Source organism: Cyanistes caeruleus, chromosome 1 (genome assembly GCF_971803275.1).
Source record: "Cyanistes caeruleus chromosome 1, bCyaCae1.hap1.1, whole genome shotgun sequence".
NCBI lineage: Eukaryota > Metazoa > Chordata > Aves > Passeriformes > Paridae > Cyanistes > Cyanistes caeruleus.
In genome coordinates this window covers 147632533-147654502 of record NC_141701.1, presented here as the reverse complement: position 1 = coordinate 147654502, position 21970 = coordinate 147632533, and the positions used below count along the sequence as shown (strand labels likewise).

Sequence of the window (21970 nt, the reverse complement as noted above, 5' to 3'; positions counted from 1 at the left end):
GACACCCATTAGTTTGAGTTTTTCGTATTATACTGTGGAGAGGTCCCAATTACCAAAAGAAACATAAAGTAGATTGTGATTAAACTTCAAAATGCAATTTAGCAGAAGGTATTAGCTTGAACTCTGAACAATGAACACTTATGAAACGCTTTCACTGCCTATTTAAGCCCATTGAATTGATAACAGGATAAATTAACTTTGGCAGTCCATCTTTTTGCCAAGTTCTCCCTCTCAGACAAGTTTTAAGAGTCAACCCTTAGAATAATGAATTTCTGTTTTCTTATGGGCAATGTGTTGCTCAGTGTGGTAAAAACTGTGGTCAGGAAGGCAAAAGCCATTAGAAAAAACATGCCTTGCTCCTCTTCAGCCAGCGTTCAAAGCCTTAAAATATTCTGGATTAATCCAAGAAGGGACACTGCTGAACTGCTGCTTCTGAGGGATGATGTTTTGCAAAGCATCCAGCACTCATGCAGAGAAACAGCAGCTAGTGGCTGTGATCAGGTTTGTCTGGCAAAGTTTTAGTTCACCTTTACTCAAAATGGAAGAAAATACCAGGTTCAGCTGGTTACAGGGGAGTTTTTGCTGTTAACAGCCTCTGCTGAGCAGCTGTGGTTTCTGGCCAGACCTAGCCTAGGACATCCTGAATTATAATGGTCAGATTCTGTTAATTTTATCCAGCTCAGTACTCACAGGTGCATTATTTTTCTAGAGCAGGGACTGGAGTTTTCTTACAAATACCCTGTGACTTTGGAGGGGAAAATGTGTTCCTTAGCTCAACCAGGAGGACAAGACGTGTGTTTAAGTTACACAGGTGTAACTTCAGACTTTCACACCCTTAATGCTGACAGGTGACAGCACACACAGAAAATCACCTGGCACCTACAGACATCCAGGTTGGGGGCATCATCTTCCCAAGGTCTGGGCCACAAACTTTGCTCTTTCTGAACTCAGAGACTATTGTGTTTAATCTGTTTTGCCCGTGTGGCTCTTATGCACGTGTTAGTGATTTGGATTTTTATAAATGTGGCTCCTATAAAGGCTGAGTTCATCAAGAAAGTGAAAAAAAAATGCTTATGGATTCACAGAGCAAGTGTGAGCAACACCTTCTGATTCTTATGTTTTACTACTCCCTCTGCACCATTTTGTTTCTGCCTCTTGCATAGATGAATGACAAGAGAAATGACAGGGAGTGGTGGATAAATGTTGCAAAATGGAACAAAAATCTGTGTACTGAGCTGTGATGTCTGGCTGTTCCTGCTGAAGTGGAATGATGGATCAAGTGGCATAGGATGGAAAGGGGGCACCACCAGTCTCAAATACTCAGGTTTAGACTTTCCTGGCCTTGTCCCCTCTATGAGGAATTTGCAGGACTTAAGTGATACATGTGTGTGTCAGCCTAAAGGTAGGACTGGGCATCCTTTACACCAGTAAATGTTTAGTCTGCCAGTAAAATGCTTTTGTAAATGAACACAGTGTAGCACGAGTGTGCTCAGCTATAATCCCAATGCTGTGGTGTGGTATTGCTCCAGGTTTTCCAGTGATTTGCCATTAAACTGAGTAGTGGCAACTCTGCATTACCCAAGCAATACTTCAAAGCAGGTTAGAGAGATTCTTAAATGTGCACATTTAAAATTGACAGCTGCACTCCAGACCTCTTTTATTCCTAGCAGAATAAGTGATACTAATCTTCCTCTTCTCATGTTAAGGAGGTAAGGGAATTTTCCTGATGTATTTGGTGATCTTTCTTCATGCAGAAAGATAAATCCACTGATTTTGTTGGTGCTACAAGGATTTACATTTATTTGTGAAAGAGAAGAGCCAGGGTCATAAATGATCTGTTCTGGTAATAAGAACCAACCAGATTTGTTTCTCTGGTTATTTATTTCTCTCCCGTTTCAGCTCAGATTTTTCAAGGCTTTTCAGAAAGACTGAACTCAGCATATCTGAGAGTTGTCAGCCTGACAGCTCTGCAGACTGCAGTCTCCTGTTTACTTTACACATGAAACAAGTGCCACCAAGGCAGTAATGCAAGCTCACCGTGTTTCAGCAGCTCTGCAATCTGCTTGCTTCTCCACTTATGTAGAGGTAGTATATAAACAGCTCAGTTTTCACCATCATTTACTTGTTGGCTCCTTTGCAGAGGAAGGGTGCCAGTTACTAGATGCAAACTGTTGCTGGGAAAGGATGCCAATTGCTACCCGACACGGCAATTTTGTGAAATCCATAGTTGTCTGCAAGGAGGAACACAAACATCAACAATCACTTTACAGAGTAAGCACCCCTCTTGTAACAATGCCTGTCACACTGCTGAGCTGGGTTTACAATACATGGAAAGCTCTGCAGACTCCCCTTATGATATCCAACATTTGGGCATAGGAAACTTTGCAGGTTAAAATATGTTGTCATCTGTTAAAGGAGCTGGATTTCTTGAGGAGACTCAGTGTCATAGCATCACTCATTAATGAGTGGCTAAAGCAGAGATTCTTCTGTTGTCAGCATCCTGCTGCTGCTCTGATGGGCAACATCCCATGGTTTAGGAGGGTCCCATTGGCATGGCCCAGTGTGCAGGCATTTGTGTGGGGGACCAGGACAAGCCTCCACTCCTGGGTCTGTACCTGGAAATGTCCTGACCAGCTCATTCATTGTGACTGCAGACCCCAGACACCCCTGATTTCCTGTTAATGTCTCAAAAGTGGTCTTCAAAGAGGCAGCTGGATGCATGGATGGTGGGGAGTGGAGAACACACATGGCATCAAAGCTTCCCATTGCATTGTGACTGAGTAAAAGGCAGTTTGCATTTGCACTGTCTGACCAGAGAAAGGGAAAACCCTTATCCTTCTCATAAAATGGTAAAATTATTAACTTCATCCATCCACATCGTTTTTGCTCACTGGCTCTGCAGTGACAATGGCAAGGGTGGAGGGCTCCAGATCCAGTTCCCATTTCTTTCCTCCCCACCTGCTTGGGACAGGAAGCTCCCTGCTGTCAAAGGATTTGCACATCTTCTTTCTCACAACAGCCACGACCAGGGAATCAGGGAACAAATGTCACAAGTTAGGGTCATGATCTAGGGAGTGAAGGAAGCATCAGAAGAACCCATTTGAACCCACCACCATCCAAAAGTCAAGTCCTGGGATCCTCTTTCTAAATTTGTTTGCACAGAATGGAAAAAATATTTCCATGGGGAAGGAATAAAGTGAATCCATGCTGATGACAGGTATTTGCCTTGTTTTGCCAGCAGCAAGTCCTCTTTCCAGAGGAGTGGCATTTGCCCTAATCCCTGTTTGAGCCTGGAACAATTAGCCAATCTGTGCTTTTCAGAGACACAACGCAGTGTGGAGCCTTTGCATTTATTTGTGTCAGCAAACAAGAATGTGGGTCCGTGCACCAGCACTCTTGAGATGTCACCCAGATTATGCTGTTTCCAATCTGGTAGCTATTTTCCTGGTGCTACAACCTGCAGTGTGAGAGGGGACAGCACTGACCCCCCTCCTCCATGGGTTAATCACTGGGACGGTGTTGGCAGATCACTTCTTTTTAGGGTCCATATCAGAGCAGAGGTGAGCAAAATTGTGGTTTATGCTGAGGTAAATCCTGGGCTCCCAACCCTCCCTTTGCATGCACAAAGTTTTAGTACCATTCAATGTTTTTACTTTACAAACGAAGAAAGCAACTGAATTGATAAATATTAACATAATGTGTATTGCCTTGGCAACGTGGCACTTGATACAAAAATTAAAAATAAATTATGTAAACCACCCACAGCGGGAAGCTTTACAGGAGATAGACCTGCTGCCGTTGCTGCCAGAAGAACAAATCATCTGGAATCAGGACAAAAGCAAACAGCCCAAAGTTAAGCAGCATAAACCAAAGGCACCTTTCCCCAGACAGGTCTCTGCTGATTTTCAGGTGCTGTGTGCTGAAAGTGAGACTGTCACATATCAGGAGAATGGTTCACCAGGGCTGTCATTGGTTGCTTGCAAAAACTCATTTGATTCCCTAACACTCCTTTTGGGATCTGTCTACACAACCAGATTCTTTGGAACAGTCTATTTCTCTTTCTCATTTTCTCCCAGCTTATCAATTTAGAGGACAAGTCTGAAAACACACATTGATGAACCAAATCATTGTCTGAGCACATGTGCATGATGCCTCCATTGAATATTTTGCCAGGATATATTTCATCAGTTTTAATTAATGTTAACTCATTGGATACTTGTACCAAGTGTGACTCCTGGGAAGAAGCCAGGTCCACATTTCCTGGAGTTTAGTCTCTAGGAAAGTGTTGCTAACTCCTGGTACCACACAGAGGGATTAATAAGTAGGGAATTGGTGTAAATTTGGCATTTGGCTCTAGCTTAACGCAATAATTTGCCTAACAATTAGAATATTTGTCAGATAGCTGAGTTACAGGGTCTGTCCTCTTACAGTGCACAGTTTCTAATGAATCTGAGTGCACAACCTTTCTGCATAAATGAACTTGAGACGTCGCCTCCGATTGTGTTGCACTTTCAACATGAAACAATTGTTTCTGTTGTTCCAGTGCTATAACCAATATCATGCCATTAAGATTACTTGGTACCAAGTTGTATGCACATTGCATTAAAAAAAGAGAACATTTTATGGCTGAGTGCCTCAGTTGTGTGTACTGTGCCTTCAACATTGGCTTCTCTCCTGAATATTACAATATTTCTGAAGAAAAAGACTGCTGAAAAGCCTTAAAAATACTTTTTTTGTCAGATACATACCTGTAAATCAGTGGTTATTGGCCTATGAAGATCAGTGCTAATGTGTGACTAGAAATTGTATGTAGTACCTTCCTATGCAGAGGGTATGGGTTTGGACACGCATAACTTGATTTATTAAAGTTAGAATATATTTCAGACCACATGTCCTCCAAATCAGGAAACAAGTAATTTGATTTTAAATTAATTTCCCAGAAACACACAACAGCATTGAAAAGACTGGTACAAACCTGACAGACCAAGAGTATTTATACAGAGAGAAATTTGCTTAACCAACTGCTTCCTTTGTGTCATTCATTCCTTCAGAAAGGAAACTTCATATTTGGGAGAAAGTGTTTTTCTGCTCAGGGTATCTCTTGAGGGATTTCCTGTGGTGATGTGGCTTTAAAACTGAGGCAGGTAGTCTGGAGCTCCCTGGGGAAAGGAAATTTGCTTAATACCTGAATAACACTGAATGTCAGTCAAGCCAAGGGAAAGGAAAAAAAAATAAAGGCTGGACAAGTGAAAGATAAATAGGTTTAAATAATTACTATTGAAATCCGGTTGTGCTTGTAATTTTTTTCTCAGCATGGAAGTCCCTCTGTAAGCAATTCAGCACAGCCTTTTGAATCCGGTTGGAGTTTTATTAATATTTTAGTAGCTGTGTTTGTAATGGCAAGAGCAATGGTAGTGCTGTGATGAGCTGTGGAGTTTTCAGTGAAGTCCCCGCCTTAGGAGGATCAATAAAGCCACACAAACAGAGAACCTGGGCCTCCAGAGGGAGGGACCAACCCTGCAAACATCCTTTCCTCTGCCATTAGGCTGGGAGAACTTCTTGAGAGCTCAGCAGCAATAATCACCACCCCAGGAAGAAGCAGCTGGATTTAATGGCACCACGCATACTAGCAAGCACTAGGTCTAGTCAAATGTGTTTACTGAGAGAAAAAATTATTGCCGTGCTTGCAGAGTCCATCCTTTTTCAGGGAAGTGCTTCAGAGTGTGCTCTCCTTTCAGCCTGCGGTTCAGCCCCGTGTGCTTCAGTGGGTGCAAAGTAGCCTTAAGTGTTTTTCTGAATAGGAGCCTCATACTTTCGCATGTTTACCTGCACTGTTTCCATATCTATTTTCAGATATCTTTTATCTTTTCCAGTGAACTTTGCATTTTTTTCTCCTTCAATAAGTACCTTTCCTTCTCTGGGTGTGGGGATTTTTTACACTTTCAAGCAGACTTGTAGAACAATAATGGGCTTTGCCCTCGTGCCTTTCTCCAGCTTTTACATTGTCACCATCTGATGGTGAGTTTTCTGAGTACACACCTTGGTTATTTGGCAGCCACCTCTCTCTGTGCCCCAGGTCATTGGAGGAAGTTTGTGTCTCAAAACCAGGCTCGAAATGGAGATGGCAGTCCCACCTCAGCAACAACAGCCCAGAAAAAAAAAGTTGGTCTATTTGTATGTCCATTTTCTACAGCCAGATATCTTGGCATATCCAAGTTATTAAAGTCCAAAATTTGCAACATAAGTATGTATTATCTCATTTCTTGCCATTTGCTTTAAGATGTCCAGAATAGCCCAGGCTGTTTTCTCTTCTAGCTGGAGAGTTCTCCTTAAGAAATAAACATGATATCAAAGGGAAAAAAAAAAAAAAGAAAAAAGAAAATAAACCCATCTAGGATTATTTCCAGCAGGAAAAGCAGCTGCAGCTGAGGGGGCAGCGATGCCAAAGCCCAGGCGTCCGGAGTCAGAACTCTGAGATTTATGAAGAGTTAAGTGAGTTGCACGTGGATAAGCAATTGAAGGCTGAGCCACCACCTCCAGTAGGGCAAAAAGAGGTAACACAAACAACTTTCCTACCTGATACTGCATGAAATTCATTGCACCAGCTCCATAGTGCATGCCACTGGTTTATGTGGGGTTTATGGCTTGTAAAAATACATGTTTGTCAAGGGGTAGGAGAGCAATAGTGTGTAATAGGTATTACAGTCTTAGTAGAGAGAGGATTTTGTCATTATAAAAATAATTGGAAAGCTTAAAAAACGTGCATTATAAATTAGGATGAAATTGTAAGAGGCTTTGGGGAAAAACAAACAAACAAACAAACAACAAAAAAACTCCACAAAATCATCGATAATGTAACTGTCTCATTTTAGGAGAAAATATGTGTGTGATTTCCCACTGAAAAGCAGCTCTAGGAATGGCATCTGCTGACTTGGCAGACCTGAATGTTGAGTTCACTGGAGGGCATCTGCTCTCTGTCACAAATTAACATTTCTTTTCCTGTTAACACACACCCAAGAAAGATGCGACAATTTAAGTAGCTGATGTGAAGGTACTAACTAAAGAGCAAACCTTGGTATTCAGTTGATTTGGCCAAAGTGCACCTCATTAATTGTTTCTTGATGTGTATACATTGACATTTCTTTTCAAGTTGTGGGATTATAAAATCCTTATAAACATAAATACCAAAAATAATGTGTTTGTACTGTACACTGACTGCAGGCTGTTGTATTGCCTGTATCCTCCTTGCTGACTTGCTGGGGGCTCTTCCCCTTCAGATTCAGCATTTTACTGACATAACATTGCCTTTATTATTAGAGAGGGATGGATTCCTCTCTTTGAAATCAGGAAATGGAGATTTGGGATATCCTGGGAGTTTGGAGAACTCCACAGCTGCTTGAGAGTAGAACCAGGGATGGTTGCATGGGGCAAAATTAATGAAAGGGAAAGGATGGCACAGTACTCACACACAACACACCCCTTCCAGTTCTGCTCTAAAACTGCTGGCAAGTTTGTGCCCAGCAGCAGCAATCCCATGGAGAAATCTTGACAGGACACCAGGAAACAGCCAGGGCTCCCCTTCTCCAAGCGTGCTGATTCATGCTGTCATATGGAGTGGAATTTACTGAACTAAATGTAGACAATTGCATCTGAACTTGTCATCTGAGGCCTCTGTATAGACAATGTAGGCAGGTAAATGTGTCTCCAGCTGAAATCAGAATTTACATTAGGTCAGATCTCATAAAAGTGCCTATTTCTCTCCATTAACTATAAAGGGAGCACTTAGGTTGCATGCTTAGGTAAGATAAATTCCACTCACAGGAACCAGAAATCCTCCAAACATTAAGTATTTCTTTAAAGGGCAATCCTTGCCAGAGCACTTCTTGGCATATTCATCTTCAGGAATAAAACACCCTGAATTTAGAGGAAAGAGACTCAAATATTTGCTATCCTGGTCTCAGGGTAAAAATATATATATATATGTATATTTAGCAAATAAACACAAAAGTTTCAAACAATGTAAAGAAGCATTATAACTAGAAGGAATTAGAAGACCATGTCAGGCATTTTTCTCTCAGGGGATTAGGTATCCTTCATGTTTAAATATCTTTTTAAGACAAATGAACCCTGTGATCCTAACAGGGAGGCCAGAAAACTATGTCCTTCTTTAGTGCTACAACAAAATGTCATGATAAGTCAGGAACATTCTAGCCTCGATATATTCAGCAACATCGTGATAAAGAAATAATCCCCATTTCCTCCCTCAACTTTCAAAGGGTCCTGAGACACAAATGCCATCTCTCTATAGCAGAGTATAATTGGTTCTATTTGCAGCTGCTTAGAAAGAGGTGGAGGGACATGGCAATAATCCAGGGATGACTTGAAATCAAACGGAAGTTCACACGAGGCTATGAATGCCAACACAAAAGAGCAAAGCCCAGAGGATGCTATTTTGGAAGGGCAGATCCCGTGTGGACATCGCACGCTCGCGGTCCCCCTGTGCAGAAGGAATCTTTGTGCCGGCACACACGAGGACATGCTCGTCATATTTTTGATGAATGTCCCAAGAAGTTGCAACTGGCCAAATAAAGCCAAAAACTGCAAGGGAATAACAGATTTGGTATGCCCAAGAGGCAGGGCTTTCAGTGGTTGTCAGTAACAGGAAACGCTGGACGTGTTCCGAATAAAACTCTCTTGGTGTCAGTAGAGGTTACATTATGTGATTAAAAATTCATTCTATATAAATCATCAGAAAGGCACCATAGAAATAAAATCATTGGTGTCACGGGTGGAGAAGATTTCAGAGTACAAACTGCTTGCTTTCTCTGCCAAAATGCTGACCCATAAAATATTTTGTACAACTTTGTGGAATCTGACTTTAAATGGTTCAGGCAATTTAGATTTCTTCATTTACCAAAAGGAATAATTCAATTGCTAAAAAGAAATATCTCATGTATGGGTATATTTCCTTAAATACCAGCCTTTTTTTGCATTTTCTCCTCTTCAAAGGGCCATTCCATTACTGTCTTTTACCAATTTTATCCATCACTCTCTTTGTATGAATTAATATCACTTACTTTAATAGACTGTTGCTTGCTTCCTATTGTCTGGGGCTTACCCCCTGAAGTCATGCACCATTGTTCTTTCATTTAATTATTTCTTGTAAATTAATATCTCTGTGCCCTTTATATGACTTTTTTTACCTCTTTCTCTGCAACTCCCTCAACTGCTTCTTTTCGGAGTTCTTTTGCCAAGAAGCAAGCACAATATTCCAAATACAATTCCTACAGAAGCATAAAAGTAGAAATAATATCTCGTTATCTAGACATGATGCTTTTATATGGTTTTCTACATCATTATATCCCACTGCAAAATCATGTTTAATTTTTTTTAATATTACTCCAAGTTTCCAAGATGGCCATTGAAATTTTGCTGTAACTTGCCCATTTGTACTTTTTTAAATCATGTCCCATTTTGCTATATTCTCTCAATTTTTTCCTTTTCTTCACCCTTCTGCTTCCTCAATTTCAATACTCTCTCCAATTTAATATTATCAGCTAACATGAGGATTATATTGGTCAGGACCTCTTCTATATCTTTAGTGAAGATAATGCTGACCCTAATCCCCACAGATTTCCTCCTCTGAAGAGAAAGTTTGTGCTATATTTGGGTCCTCAGAATGGCTTTTCTCTGCACAGCAATGGGTGAACCCGAGCCAATTACAATTTATTTTAAAAGTAGGCTTTTCTATAACAGACATCCAACTGTTTTCTTAAGGTTTATATATCATATGTCAATTTGATAGATTAAGGCTCTGATTTTCAGAGGTGAAGCAGAGAAGAAGGGAGGTAAGAGGGCTAAGCCTTGAGCAAACATCAACTTTCAACGTGATTTCAGCATCTCACGGCTAATGGCTTTTTGAAAAACACTTTCAGATCAATTTTCTGCTATTACAGGCACAAGCAGTGGGTATGGAAGCCCTGTCCGAGTACTTAAAACAGTCACTCCACCAACAAACACTTTAAAAAGTGCCTTCTGCAACATGAATTTATGCACCAGGGAAAGATCTTCCAAAGGGGTCTCCGAGAGGTCCCATTGCCTCTGCCTGGCACACTTCCTCCGCTCACCTATTCCAAGAAAGAAGAAGATTTTCTATTTGTCCTTTTTGACTTCTTTTGACCTCTTTTCACCCTGTTTGTGCAGAGTTCTCTTAGCACACTTAGTGAGGAGAACCACCTCGCTGCCTTTATGACATTTCACTCTGAGCAAGCACTCTCTTTTTCTCCTCTCTGTCTTTATTTAATTTACTTTAATCACAGGCTACAGTGAGTGTTTAGTGATCTGTGATTCCCATGATTATTCCCTTTTCCTCCTCTCTCAGCTCAGTGTTGTGTTTATTTATTGCTGCTCTCCTGGGCCGTTTCCAGTTTTCCATGAGCATTCACTATTGATTGCTAATGATGTGTTAACTGGGTGTATTGGATCCCTTTATGCTCTGCAGCCTGCCTTGCCTGGATCTGCTGGTTTGTATATGTATATATAGGCTTTCTAGATACTTCTCTACTTACATTTATATTAATTCTAACAGGCTCTCCCCCATCTTGTTATTGATCCCCTTGTTGGATGATTTTAAGAAGTGTTTATTTTCTTAGACAACTGAATTTTGATTAGCTACATTTCCCTCATCAATTGCTCTTGTGTCCCCGACTCTTCCCTGAGTTCATGAAAACCTTCTTAATCCTTTTAACCTTTCTGGCAAAGAGTAACCTTTGCTTCCTTCCTAGAACCATCCCTGATCTTTTCCTTCTCTCTCATATGTCCGGTTCTTTTTTCTAGTCCCTGTTCATACTCTCAAACTTTAATCTACTGTTTTCTGAATCCATCTTCATTATCTCTTCTTTGAAGTCTTTTCAGAAGAAACCCTGTCTGTTTGCCTTGCATGTTCCCCACCTCCCTTTGACACTGATGGATTCTAATATTTCCTGGAAACTCCTCCTGAGAAATAACAAAATAGTCTATGTTAATTTCATTGTATTTTGTTCGGTGAATTTCCTAAACTGTCTCTGCTAAATCCAGCTCTCTAGTTGAAAATGTTATCGAGCTGACATTGTTCTCACAGTTTTCTTTGATTTCTGGCTATTGGTAAAAATTGTACCCAACAAAGCTTTTCTTCTCATTGGATCCCCTATTTTCTACATACTACAGCTGCATATGATTTAGGACTATTTCAGTGATTCTGTTTTGACATCTTCATAACAGAACACATAATGACTAAATGCATTCCCTAATGAACAGTATCATAAAGTTCTGACTGTGCTAAAACTTGGTATGACATTTTTTTCCACCGTCATACGCCGCTGTGAGTCTGTAGGAAATGGGCTCTATATGACAGCTGCATTCTGAATATGGGTTTTCAGAAGCTTTATCCATATCTTGGACCTGTTCTGTTCTTTCTGTTCTGACTCTCTTTTTAAAAGGTCTCTTCTCAATTGTTTGCAGATCTTTTGAGTAGAGCATTAAAAACCCTAGCCAAGACTATGACCTTCTGGATGCTGCAGCTAATTGCAAACAAGTAGCTTCCACCCCCGCTTGCAAGCGCTGCTGGAATGTTCAGTCTTTCCCATTTTACCCCAGGTTCAGCATTTCTCTGAATTCAGCTATAAATTTTACATTGGCTGTGTATGCTGGAAAACAGAAGGCCCATTTTCACATTAATAATAAATATAGAAAACTGTGCCTAGCCTCATACTCCATCACCATCATGCTTATGAAAATAATACTTTATCTGTACGTGCCATCTCTCATATAACCTCCTCACAGGCTGTTTAAAAGCATGGGTAAGTATTATTGCCCTCATTTTTTTTTTGAAATGAAGGCAATAGTATTGCAAGATAAAGCACAAAAACTTTTAAGTGGGAACTCAGAGAACAGAATAAACCAGTTCACAAATAACACACTTCTCCTGCTTGGAGCTATTTGTCATTGCCTTGTCCCATAGAAGATACCAGCTTTGGTATTGCTCACTTACACCAGATAATGCTCTAATACATCCAGAAACAAACTGAGCAGGACTGGACGAATATCAGGTCTTTAGTCTTTAGTGGCCAAGCTATTTAACTTGTAAAATTTACAAGCAAATCAAGTAAAATTTAAATTTGGATTAACACAAATATAAATCCATTCTTTTACCTAGCAAAATAAAATAGGGTGGAAATATTTCCTATTTTCTTCTAAAGAAAGTGCCTTGATTCTGTTAAAGGAAAGTTTAACCTGCAATGAAATTTCTGTTTCATATTTGGGTGACTTACTGAATCATGTGTCATATGTCTTTTAATGAGTTCAGCCTTCAAAACAGATTTTGAAAAGAAGATATTCCCCAGATTTTTTTTTTTTACCCAGATCTCCTTGAGAATTCCTGCTCTAAATAGATGAGACAACCAATACTTCAGGGAGTGGGAATATTCTTGCCCCATTTTGCAGAGGAGGATCTGAGAAACGCTGAATTTAAACAATGCACCTAAGATGATGGTGTCAAATATTTCAAGCAAGTGGTAGAGCCCTTGGGACACTTGCAAAAGCCACGTGTCCCTGCTCCTGCATCACCTGGAGATCAGAAAGGTGGGACAGAAAGGCAAGGGGCCATGTCCTGTGGTGAGAACAGATCAGACATGGGAGGAGACAGGAGGAGCTCTCTCATATTTGTGCTTCGGCTTCCTGTGACTGGACACTGGCAACAGGGATTTCTGCTCCTCTTGGAGGAAAGGCTGTCAGCAGGAGCAGAGCATGGTCCTGACTGAGCAGGTGCAGATTTTACCCACCAGCTGTGGGTGAGGAACCTCAGGAAGGAGGCCCAAAAGACAGGAGCCTAAGGCAGGTCATCCAATTCATCCTTCAGCATTTCAGGAGATGGGTCTCACTTCTGGTGCCCCCACCCAAAGGTATGAGCCTTCAGGATGTCAAACAGATGAAGTCCATCATTCCAAGGTTCCACCCACCACTAACCAGAGCAACCTGGTCTAGTGGAAGGTGTCCCTGCCCATGGCAGGGGGGTGGAACTGAATGATCCTGAAGATCCCTCCCAACCCAAATCATTCTAAGATTCTGTGATTAATATCCAGTGGCTGTTCACTCTCTTTCTGTGGTTTGCTTCTCTTGTGTTTCAAAAAGTAAGTTCTATATGTTAAGTTGTTGTTGATGATGGGTCAAGCCCTGGTCTCAGGGTAGGCAGAGCTGTCACCAAGGAGTGCCACCGTGGGAAGTGCATGGCAATGTCTCTGTTGGGGTGGCTTCAGCTGGGGTGTTGGTTAAGTAGAATGATAACAGCTACTTCTGCCAGGGCTACTGATCAATTTGTTTTCCTCACCTTTGCTCTTGTTGACAACAAGCTTGATGAAATCAGTCTTTCTGAAGGCAGCACAGTGGATTTGACAAATCCTGCAGAGCTGCTGGAGCAGATCCCCGAGTTTGCTGAGGAGCTGATGGAGCCTGAAGATTGCTTCCCCGAAGGTAAGAGCCTGCATGTTTCACTGCAATGATGAGGCAAGAAACCTTCTTTTCTCTAATTGAACATCTCCCGACCTTCTCACCATGTTGCTCTGGTTGCTTGAAGTAGTATTTCACTGGATGCACTTCGTTTCTTAGGCACTATAAAGCTCCAAACCCACAATCAAAATCCCTTGAATTCATTAGTCTTTGACTTTCCAAGGTGAGATAAGCTAAAAGCATGCTCTAAAATGCTCTGCAACTTCTGAAGTCTTAGGCTTTTAAAGTCATCATTTGTGCCATAAAGAGTTGTTTGTTTTTTACTTTGTTCTATAAATGCTGATTTTTGTCATTTGGCTAGTGAAGATTTTTGCCTTCCAGTATTTGTGCATGATCAAATTTGGTCAAGAACTGACCAGATCAGAATGTTTCTGTTGCTTGAGTGTATCCAGGCAGTTCATAGAATCTGTCTGGAGGCTTCACGAGTCCCAGGGACTCTCTTCCATTTATTTTAAAGGGTGTCAAGATTAGCACATCCAGTTACTTTCATCTGGTCAGAGAAGTGCTATGTAAAGGGAATTTAACATAATTATCTTAGATAACAACAGACCACATTTACATATCTCTTTTAATACTGAAATTCACCATCATTTTATTAATATTTTAACACCAGCCTGCTCCAAAACACAGATTTAAAATCCAGCTACATCAGAAGATCTGTTAAGATAAATATCTAAAGTAAATAACATCCTAAGTTATTTCTTTTCAGAGTGAGTTCTATTCCAAATATTATCTTAGTCAAATTCTTCATTTTCCTTTAAATCTGGGTTGGGAAAAATAGGGTTAGCTGAATGTAAGAATAGTCCCTTGAAAATTCAAGCATTATTATAAACAAAAACAGAGCAGCTCAGATGGGATCAGACAGAGATGATTTGCAGGGTATATGAATGCCCCTGAAGTCAGCAAAAATGTGCATCTCTATATCTGTGAGAAAGATGATTGAATGAGGTAAGGGAGCCCTGCAGGGCTTACAAATGTCCCTAGGATCTAAACATTTTTTTGGCAGCTCTGCTTAAAAGCAGTAGCCAAAAATTAATGCAGCTGACAGAAGAAAGCATGGTGTAACTATTCAGGCCCATGCAATAACATTTAAAAATTAGATCTGGTGTTTTCATTCTTTCACAATATATTTCTTAATGGGGCTAGTGATCAGCAATCTCTGTTGAGATGCTTAAACAAGCCGGTGCTGTGAGATCAGCGCTGTTCAGATGCCAGCTTACAAATTCTGAAACTGTGGTTGGCCATGACCACCACCCAGTTTTTAAAAGAAACGAGGCAGACATCACACAGCACATTCCCAGAGCAGCAGCATGCTGTAATTTGATCTGTCTTAAAATAACCAGACCTGCCTGAAATTGCACGGTGCAGGACCACCATGGAACCAACCCAGTTTGCCAGATCTTCCTCAGTGCTGACAGAGGGATGCGGGCTAGCAAGCAGGGCTCTTCTAGATGGATCACTGGAAGTATTTAACCAGCTTTGAAGCCTGCTGATCATTCTGGCAGCAGAGCAATGCAGAAATGAAGGCACTGTGGGCTGAATCCCAAGTTTGCCTTGGGTTACATCTACCCAGGCTCTGGCTCCTGAACCCTTCCTCCAGAGCACCCCTGTTCCTGCATTTTTTTTTACTCCTAACCTCTCCTAGTTCCTCACCAGTGCCTGTGCAAGTCAAAGTGTTTTTCTCTTCTCCCAGGGTGTAGCCAGCTGAGCCTTGAGCTCTAAATTGGAATTGAAGGAGAGCCTGCTCCCAGCCCTCAGCCCAGTGCATGGTGTCCAGGGACACCTGCAGGTGCAGGTGACATCCTCCTCGACACATCTACTCCGCTTTCCTGTGTAGCACATATTATGCATGCACATTTTTCAGAGCTTACTGTTTCAGCTAAATGTGATCACACTGCTCATGGATTTGGCAAAAATGCACAAACACAACGTGATTATTCGCTCATAAAATTTCAAGTCAAATTGCCATAAACTGAAAGTCCAAATGATTCTTACAGCAGCAACGTTAACATTAGTTTTAATTTATGCAGGGAAACAAAGAGTTTTCCTGTAATCAACTGCTATTAAATATTTCCAATATTTTTGCCCAAACTTACTATTGCAATTAAACCTCATGCAGCTGTCACTTCAGTATAGTAAGCCAATGAAGTAAGCCAACAAACAACAGTCTAATTAGCTGAGATGACAAGGCTTTAAAGTACTAAATTGAAAATATTGAAGGGCATGCACTGGGCAGGTTTATCTAGTGCTGCCTTCATGACTCTTTATAAAGAGATACAATAATATTTGGTATATTGGGAGTATGCAAGTTAATATTGGTGAAAGAAGGAAATAACGTGAAAAAGAAGAGCAAGAGGGGAAGGGTTAATTTCTTACCATGTTAGCTCACCAGCTATCTAAATTCAAACTATGACATTTCTAAATACATCTAACATAGGTTATGTCCTGAACAAATATGTTCCAGATTCAGGCCCCTTTTTTTTCAGATAACAAAGGCAACAAAGATAATGCATGTTCTTGAAATAGTTGCTGAAAGTTTGCTGAGGTCACAGTTTTCCGGGAGTTGGGTGACCCAGATAAGCCATAGGTCGTTTTTCTTGGGGAGCCTTGTTAATGTGTTATCACCTCAAAATAGCTTTGATTAGGGTCAACAGGGAGCATTCTTGGGTCAGGACATGTGAAGCCAAGGTAGGGTCACAGACCTGGCAGCTAGCAAGTATTGCTGGGAAAAACCCTATAGAAATGGAGAGACCATTTCTGGTTGCCAGTTGATGGGAAAGGAGTATTTATCCAATGCCAGCTATTTGGGTACTTTTTCCTCCAGATGCCTTGCAACACTCCACTCCTGTTACCTCCATTGGTATGTGTTCTCTGCAGCAAAATTTACTCCCTGTTTGGACATTATCTTCTGTGTCTCACAGAAGGTCATCCAAAGAGAGCCCTCGGGCCACGGTGAGCTCCTCTCTCCCTGACCCTAATAGGAGAAAGATTCCACCAAGTCCTTAGGCGTAATTCCCCGGACACATCCCGCTGGCAGAGGTTTCCAGGGAATATCACCAGAGGGTCATGCGAGAATGAGCAACCTTGCTCAACGCGTGGTTGGTCCCAACTCGTGACACCAAGGACGCCCAGAACCCTCTTTCCATGTGACCGTGGTAGGAGCCATTATCGCTCCTAAAACGCCCAAACGTCGTTTGTTTTGGAAATTGCAATTGGAAAATGCCGCCTGCTCAAGTGAAGTTGCTCTGATTAGTGGTGGGATCTGTGTCCTGCCCTTCCCAACTGCGGATAGAGGCTGTTTAGAAGCAAAAAAGGGAAGAGAAGGAAAAAATAGACCATTAAACAGGATAAATCTAAACAGAGTTACAGGGGCTGACTGCCACTAGATGATTTTTAAAGGCTGAGGAAAACCAAGCCAAGCCAAACAAAATGTGCTCATTGGCATCCTAGGAAAAAATCATAGAACAAACCCAAGTTTTAAAACATTGCTTCCCTCTGGCTGTCATACCTGAGATACTCTGTGTTTTTCCACCAGGAACGGGGTGTTACTCACTATGTTGTACACAGTTCTGAGACATATAAGACTCTTGCAGCCCTGTTACTCATTCAGAATTAAATTAATACAGGTTGGACAGGAGCTCTAGATTTAAAACTCATCCATGCCCTCACTCTAAGCACGGATGACATCAGTGGTAGGCCAGGCTGCCCACTGCCTTTGCTCCAAGGTGCCTTTGTTGTGACCTCCTAGATGATGTGTTTTGAGGACAGTAGCAGCAGATAAACAAGAAATGTACCCTTGTTAAGCGCTTGGAAGGGTAAAAACACCTGGCTGTGGTTTTGTCAGATGCCTTCTTGGCAGCCCCCAGTCGTAGCACACAAGTTAAATTTCAGATCTCCTGATGTGTCTCAGGTACCCAAATGCTGGAGACAGGACCATAAATCTCTTTCACACTACAAAACCCAGATGTGCAGTCACAGAATCATGGAATGGTTCAGGTTGCAAGGGACCTTAAAGGTCATGCAGTTCCAACCCCAATGAGTTAGTAGCAGGGCCAGAAGATGAGGAAAGGGTTAAGTAAGAAGAGTCTGATGAGATCATGTTCCCTCCAGCATGGGGAGAGAGCTGGGGTCTTTCAAAGGGGGTTCAGTTGGGTTTGCTCTCTTATTTGTGCATGCCCAGGTCACCAGACTGGTCATTAGAAACCCAGCTTGGCAAATACATAAATATATATACAAAACCCATGTTATGAATACCTGCCTGCTGGAGTCCATGCTGAGGAAGCCGTATTCTGTGTCAAACCAAGCAATGCTGGAACCAGCATTCAAAGCTAAGAAAAATACTGTTTTGTTCTAAAAATGAATGTCCCAATAATTGAGAACTCTTGTGTAAGGGCACTCACAAAATTGCTGTGGTTTGAATATAAGGTACCACACGTGCTGGACAACAGAATGGAAGGAATCAATTGGTGTTCCTGGTTTAGTGAGAGAACCAGCAGCTCAATACAATTAAGCAAAAAATAATAATTTTATGAAAATTTAAATATATATATTGTTGTGAACAAGCATTGGATTTGTAAATTCTTTGCCCATAAGCCTAAAATCAGTAGGCTTCACTGTCAGGCATTGAGGAGGAAGGTTTTGCAGTATAACTCCCACATTTACAAAGAGATTTTTTTTACCAATGCACGAAGGTAATGCAATCAGGTCTAAGAGCTCCACGATTAGAGTACACCAGGCTAGAAAATGTGAATAGGGAACAAAAGGAATATTTACACAGAATTCATTGTATATTAAATTCCTTCTCTTTTTTTAAAAGAGATATATTTTAATCTTCAGTTTGTGACTGTGCTATAGGGCACTCTAATGACTGAAGGGACTATTTCCCTTGTTATTAAATACAACCAAAAATCATGGTGTATTAATGCATTTGGAAAGGTTTCTTGGTAAACAGGCCTCTGTTTTATGAGAAATGGTATGAAATGTTCAAATGTCAATTGAAAACAGACATTGTTCTTGGGCAACTTGACCACAGATGCAGCTCAGAACAACTTCACAGACTTACCAGTAAATAATTCAGCTCTTTGGGGGGACTTCTTCCACTGTTCTGTGTTCTGATGAGCAGTAATCTACCAAAAGACCATGGTGGAAATGAGTCAGTTTGTTCTCAAAAACAACACAGCCCAACATGAATTAAAGGCAAAACTAAGCCCTGGCAAAATCACAAGGTGGTCAGAGTCTTCTGCACAACCCATTCCCTCCCAGCTCTGCTTTCAGTGGGTTAGCACAAATCTGTTAGACCAGGCAAGATGAGTAATTGTCATAAGAAATGCCAGGGGTTCTATTCCTGCCTTGACACTTGCAGTGATAAAAGGTGTTAATGAATGATCTCTTTTGTGTGGATAAAATGCACCAAAGCTGGGCTTTGCTGACCACCTGCCTTATTATGGAAAGAGCTGGCATTAGGATTGCTCAGACCTTCTCCAGGCCGTGCCTTAGACTCATCAAAATTATTTTGATTTCACAGAAATGGAGGGAGGGGAAAAAAACCCAAAACAACAAAGCATTACACTACAGACCAAGGTCAAGTAAACTTTTTCTCTTTAGTTCAGTGAAGTTTCTAACTCAACATGCAAGCTTAGGTCAAGATGACCAGAGCAGTAGGCTACCAGCATTAGAGCGAGTCCAGAAAAGCACAGGCATGAAAGAACAATTACGGAGGAAAATCACCAAATTTAAATAGAAACAGGTTTCCACTAAATCATTAAAAGACCTGTTTAGGGTCAGTTTTCTTTTCGTCTTTCCTTTTTCTCTTTGTGAATAGTTAAAAGCAGCATTTCATCTGAATTGCAGACAGCATGATTATTCACGGAAATACTACTTGACATTAGCAATTGTAGCAGAATCTGGTCTAAACATTTCTGAATTGGGCCCAATCAAAAGCATGGGATTTAATAGCACTGTGATTTTGGGCTGACTCATCTGATAAGCTATTTTGGATTTTTCAAGGTATTACTGTCAGTAACTAGGACTCTTTTTTTTTCAGATTGAAATTGCATGAAAGCAATCAAAGAGCATTAAAAAAGAAAAAAAAAAAATATAGTGGTGCTACCTGGCTTTCTATCTTTAAAAATACCTCTCTGTACTTGTAGACTATCAGATGGAAGCCAACTGAATCAGTAATAACCTGGTTTAACCATGTTGTATTTCCCATCTCAAATGAAGTGACTTTGGAACCCACAGTGCCCTGCTCATTAGTTTCTAATATGAAGGTGATCCCTAATTTTAGCTGTGCCTGGGCTCAGGTAATCATGGAGGTTCCCTGTGTAGTGGAATCATTCCTCCAGGGAATGATTCATCCAATTACCTTATAATGGGGAAAGCCACTTCCTGGGAGATCCTAACCTTTTCCAGCAGTATTTACAGAGCATTTATACTCTGGAGCACTGCAGAGTATGTCATGCCTGTTACTGGCTGGGCCTGAGCATTTGTCTAAAGACTAAAAAGACAAGTAACAATCTAGGGAGAAACTTATGAGAAAAGAGTGAAAAGCTTCTGTATAAATGTTTTAAGTAAGAAAAAATGCTGGTTTTTTCCAAATTGAAATTGGTTCTGGGAAGAAGACAGATGCAAGGACAGTTAATTCTACTGCAAGCAGTGGCTACTTCCACTACAAAGGGGGATTTCTGCTAAACACAAAAAATCCACACTTACAGAGTGAACAACCTGCTCATTAAGCCATTCATTGATAAGTGAGGGATTTCAGCACAAATCTTTGATCTTCCTGATCCAAAGCTGGAGTGACAATGAGGTGGGCAGCCTCCCTGAATTATAAGCACAGAGTGTGAGCCAGACACCTGAAAGATGGTGATGGCCATGTGGGCTGTGGGGTGAGAAGCAGTGCAAGAGTTTTCTGGCAGCAGTACTGAGAGATGCAGCTGGTAGTGCCCTCAGTCATGTTGTGCTGGTGGGATTCTCCTGATGGGCTTCTCTCAACAGAGAATCTGCTCTGTGAAGTCTGTTCTGTGTACCTGCTTCCTAAAATACACCCAAACCCACATGCACTGCCAGCTGTGAGCATTGTACTGCTTTTAGCAAAAAGTAGTGACTAATATGATGTCCTTTTATCGCTTGCCTTGATTCTTTAGTGTTTGGGATTGAAGTGCTTAGAAGAATAATTCTTGCCTTTGCTGAAGTGGTACCTGACCTACAAAGAGACAGAGAGCTGGTTCTTACATTTCCATCTTCTCCCAGTATTCTGCCTTTCTAAAAAAGTTTGAACAATTCAACTGAGCCCAGAATTTCTCTGAGTTCTGGAATACAGTGGTAAACTGGGAGATGTGGTGGATCTGTGTGATGCAGGCATTTAGAGAACAAGTAGTTATGTGCTACAATTACCTTTACATAAATGTTTACTGTCCTTTTAGTCCCACACGAAAACCTAGCTAAGCCAAGAGCCCACACCTAACCAAAATCTGAGAAATGTGAGGGGGAAAAGTTCTGGGAGTAGATAAATCCTACAGTTCTGCTGCTTCATATGGAGGATCTGGGATAATAAAAACTCACAGAAAATGCCAGGAGCATCACAGCAGACTTAGCAGCTCTCTTCCTCCTGGCAGAGCCTGCTGCCAGCACAGCCCCACTTCCAGCTGCTTGGGAATCCCGGCATCCCAGGAGCTGCACTTGATCTCCCTCCACATCCCAGGCAGCTCAGTTGCCTCTGTTATGGCACCTTGAATTAGCAGCATCTGCTCTCTCTGTAACCTTGGCACTCGTCTTCTTTCCTCCCCAAGCTGCCTCGCCGAAATATTATTTCTACTTGCAAAAACATTGCATTGCATCACCGTGGTGAGACGCCCTCCTTTTTCACTTTTGAGCAGTGGCTGTGTGTTTCAAGACATGTTGGTGACCTTGGCCACCTTCCAGCTATAGAAGCACTTGGCCTGTGGCTTTTTTTCTCATGATGAGGCAGATAAACCCCCATAGTTAAGTCTCTTCCTATACAACACATGGAATAAATATAGAGTAAGAAGCTTGCTTTTTGAAAATAAAATCTTTCTGAGGGTCATTCTCATCAACAAATATGACGTTTGAGTCAGATTATCTGATGTAAGACTGACTGGCCAGGACAATTCCTGGCTCCCAGGGTCCTCTCACACCATTTTAAGTTCTTGCCCAGCACAAGGCAATGCACATGGTGTTTTTGAATTGGGAAAGATGTATTTGTCTGTTACCAACGACAATATCTTTTTGCTATAACAAATGAGTGTTGCTAAGGAAACTAAAAATGGCCATGGTCTTGCCTATCAGAAATCCTTGTGTGGGCCCCACTACCAGCACAGCACTTAACTATCACACACTATTTGTCACTGAGGTCAGAAAGTGCTACAAAGCATCATTGGGGATCCTGCTACGGAGCAGATATCTAAAT

General features: G+C 41.3%; 1 protein-coding gene across 1 annotated transcript in view; it reads left to right on the top strand.

Moving 5' to 3' along the window:
• Positions 1-21970, top strand: part of SCN5A (sodium voltage-gated channel alpha subunit 5) — a 211812-nt gene that overhangs the window by 148966 nt on the left and 40876 nt on the right. The window contains exons 18-19 of the mRNA XM_086866202.1: positions 6408-6554; positions 13386-13506. Coding sequence (XP_086722328.1) covers positions 6408-6554; positions 13386-13506 — 268 coding nt within the window. The remainder of the gene's footprint in view (positions 1-6407; positions 6555-13385; positions 13507-21970) is intronic.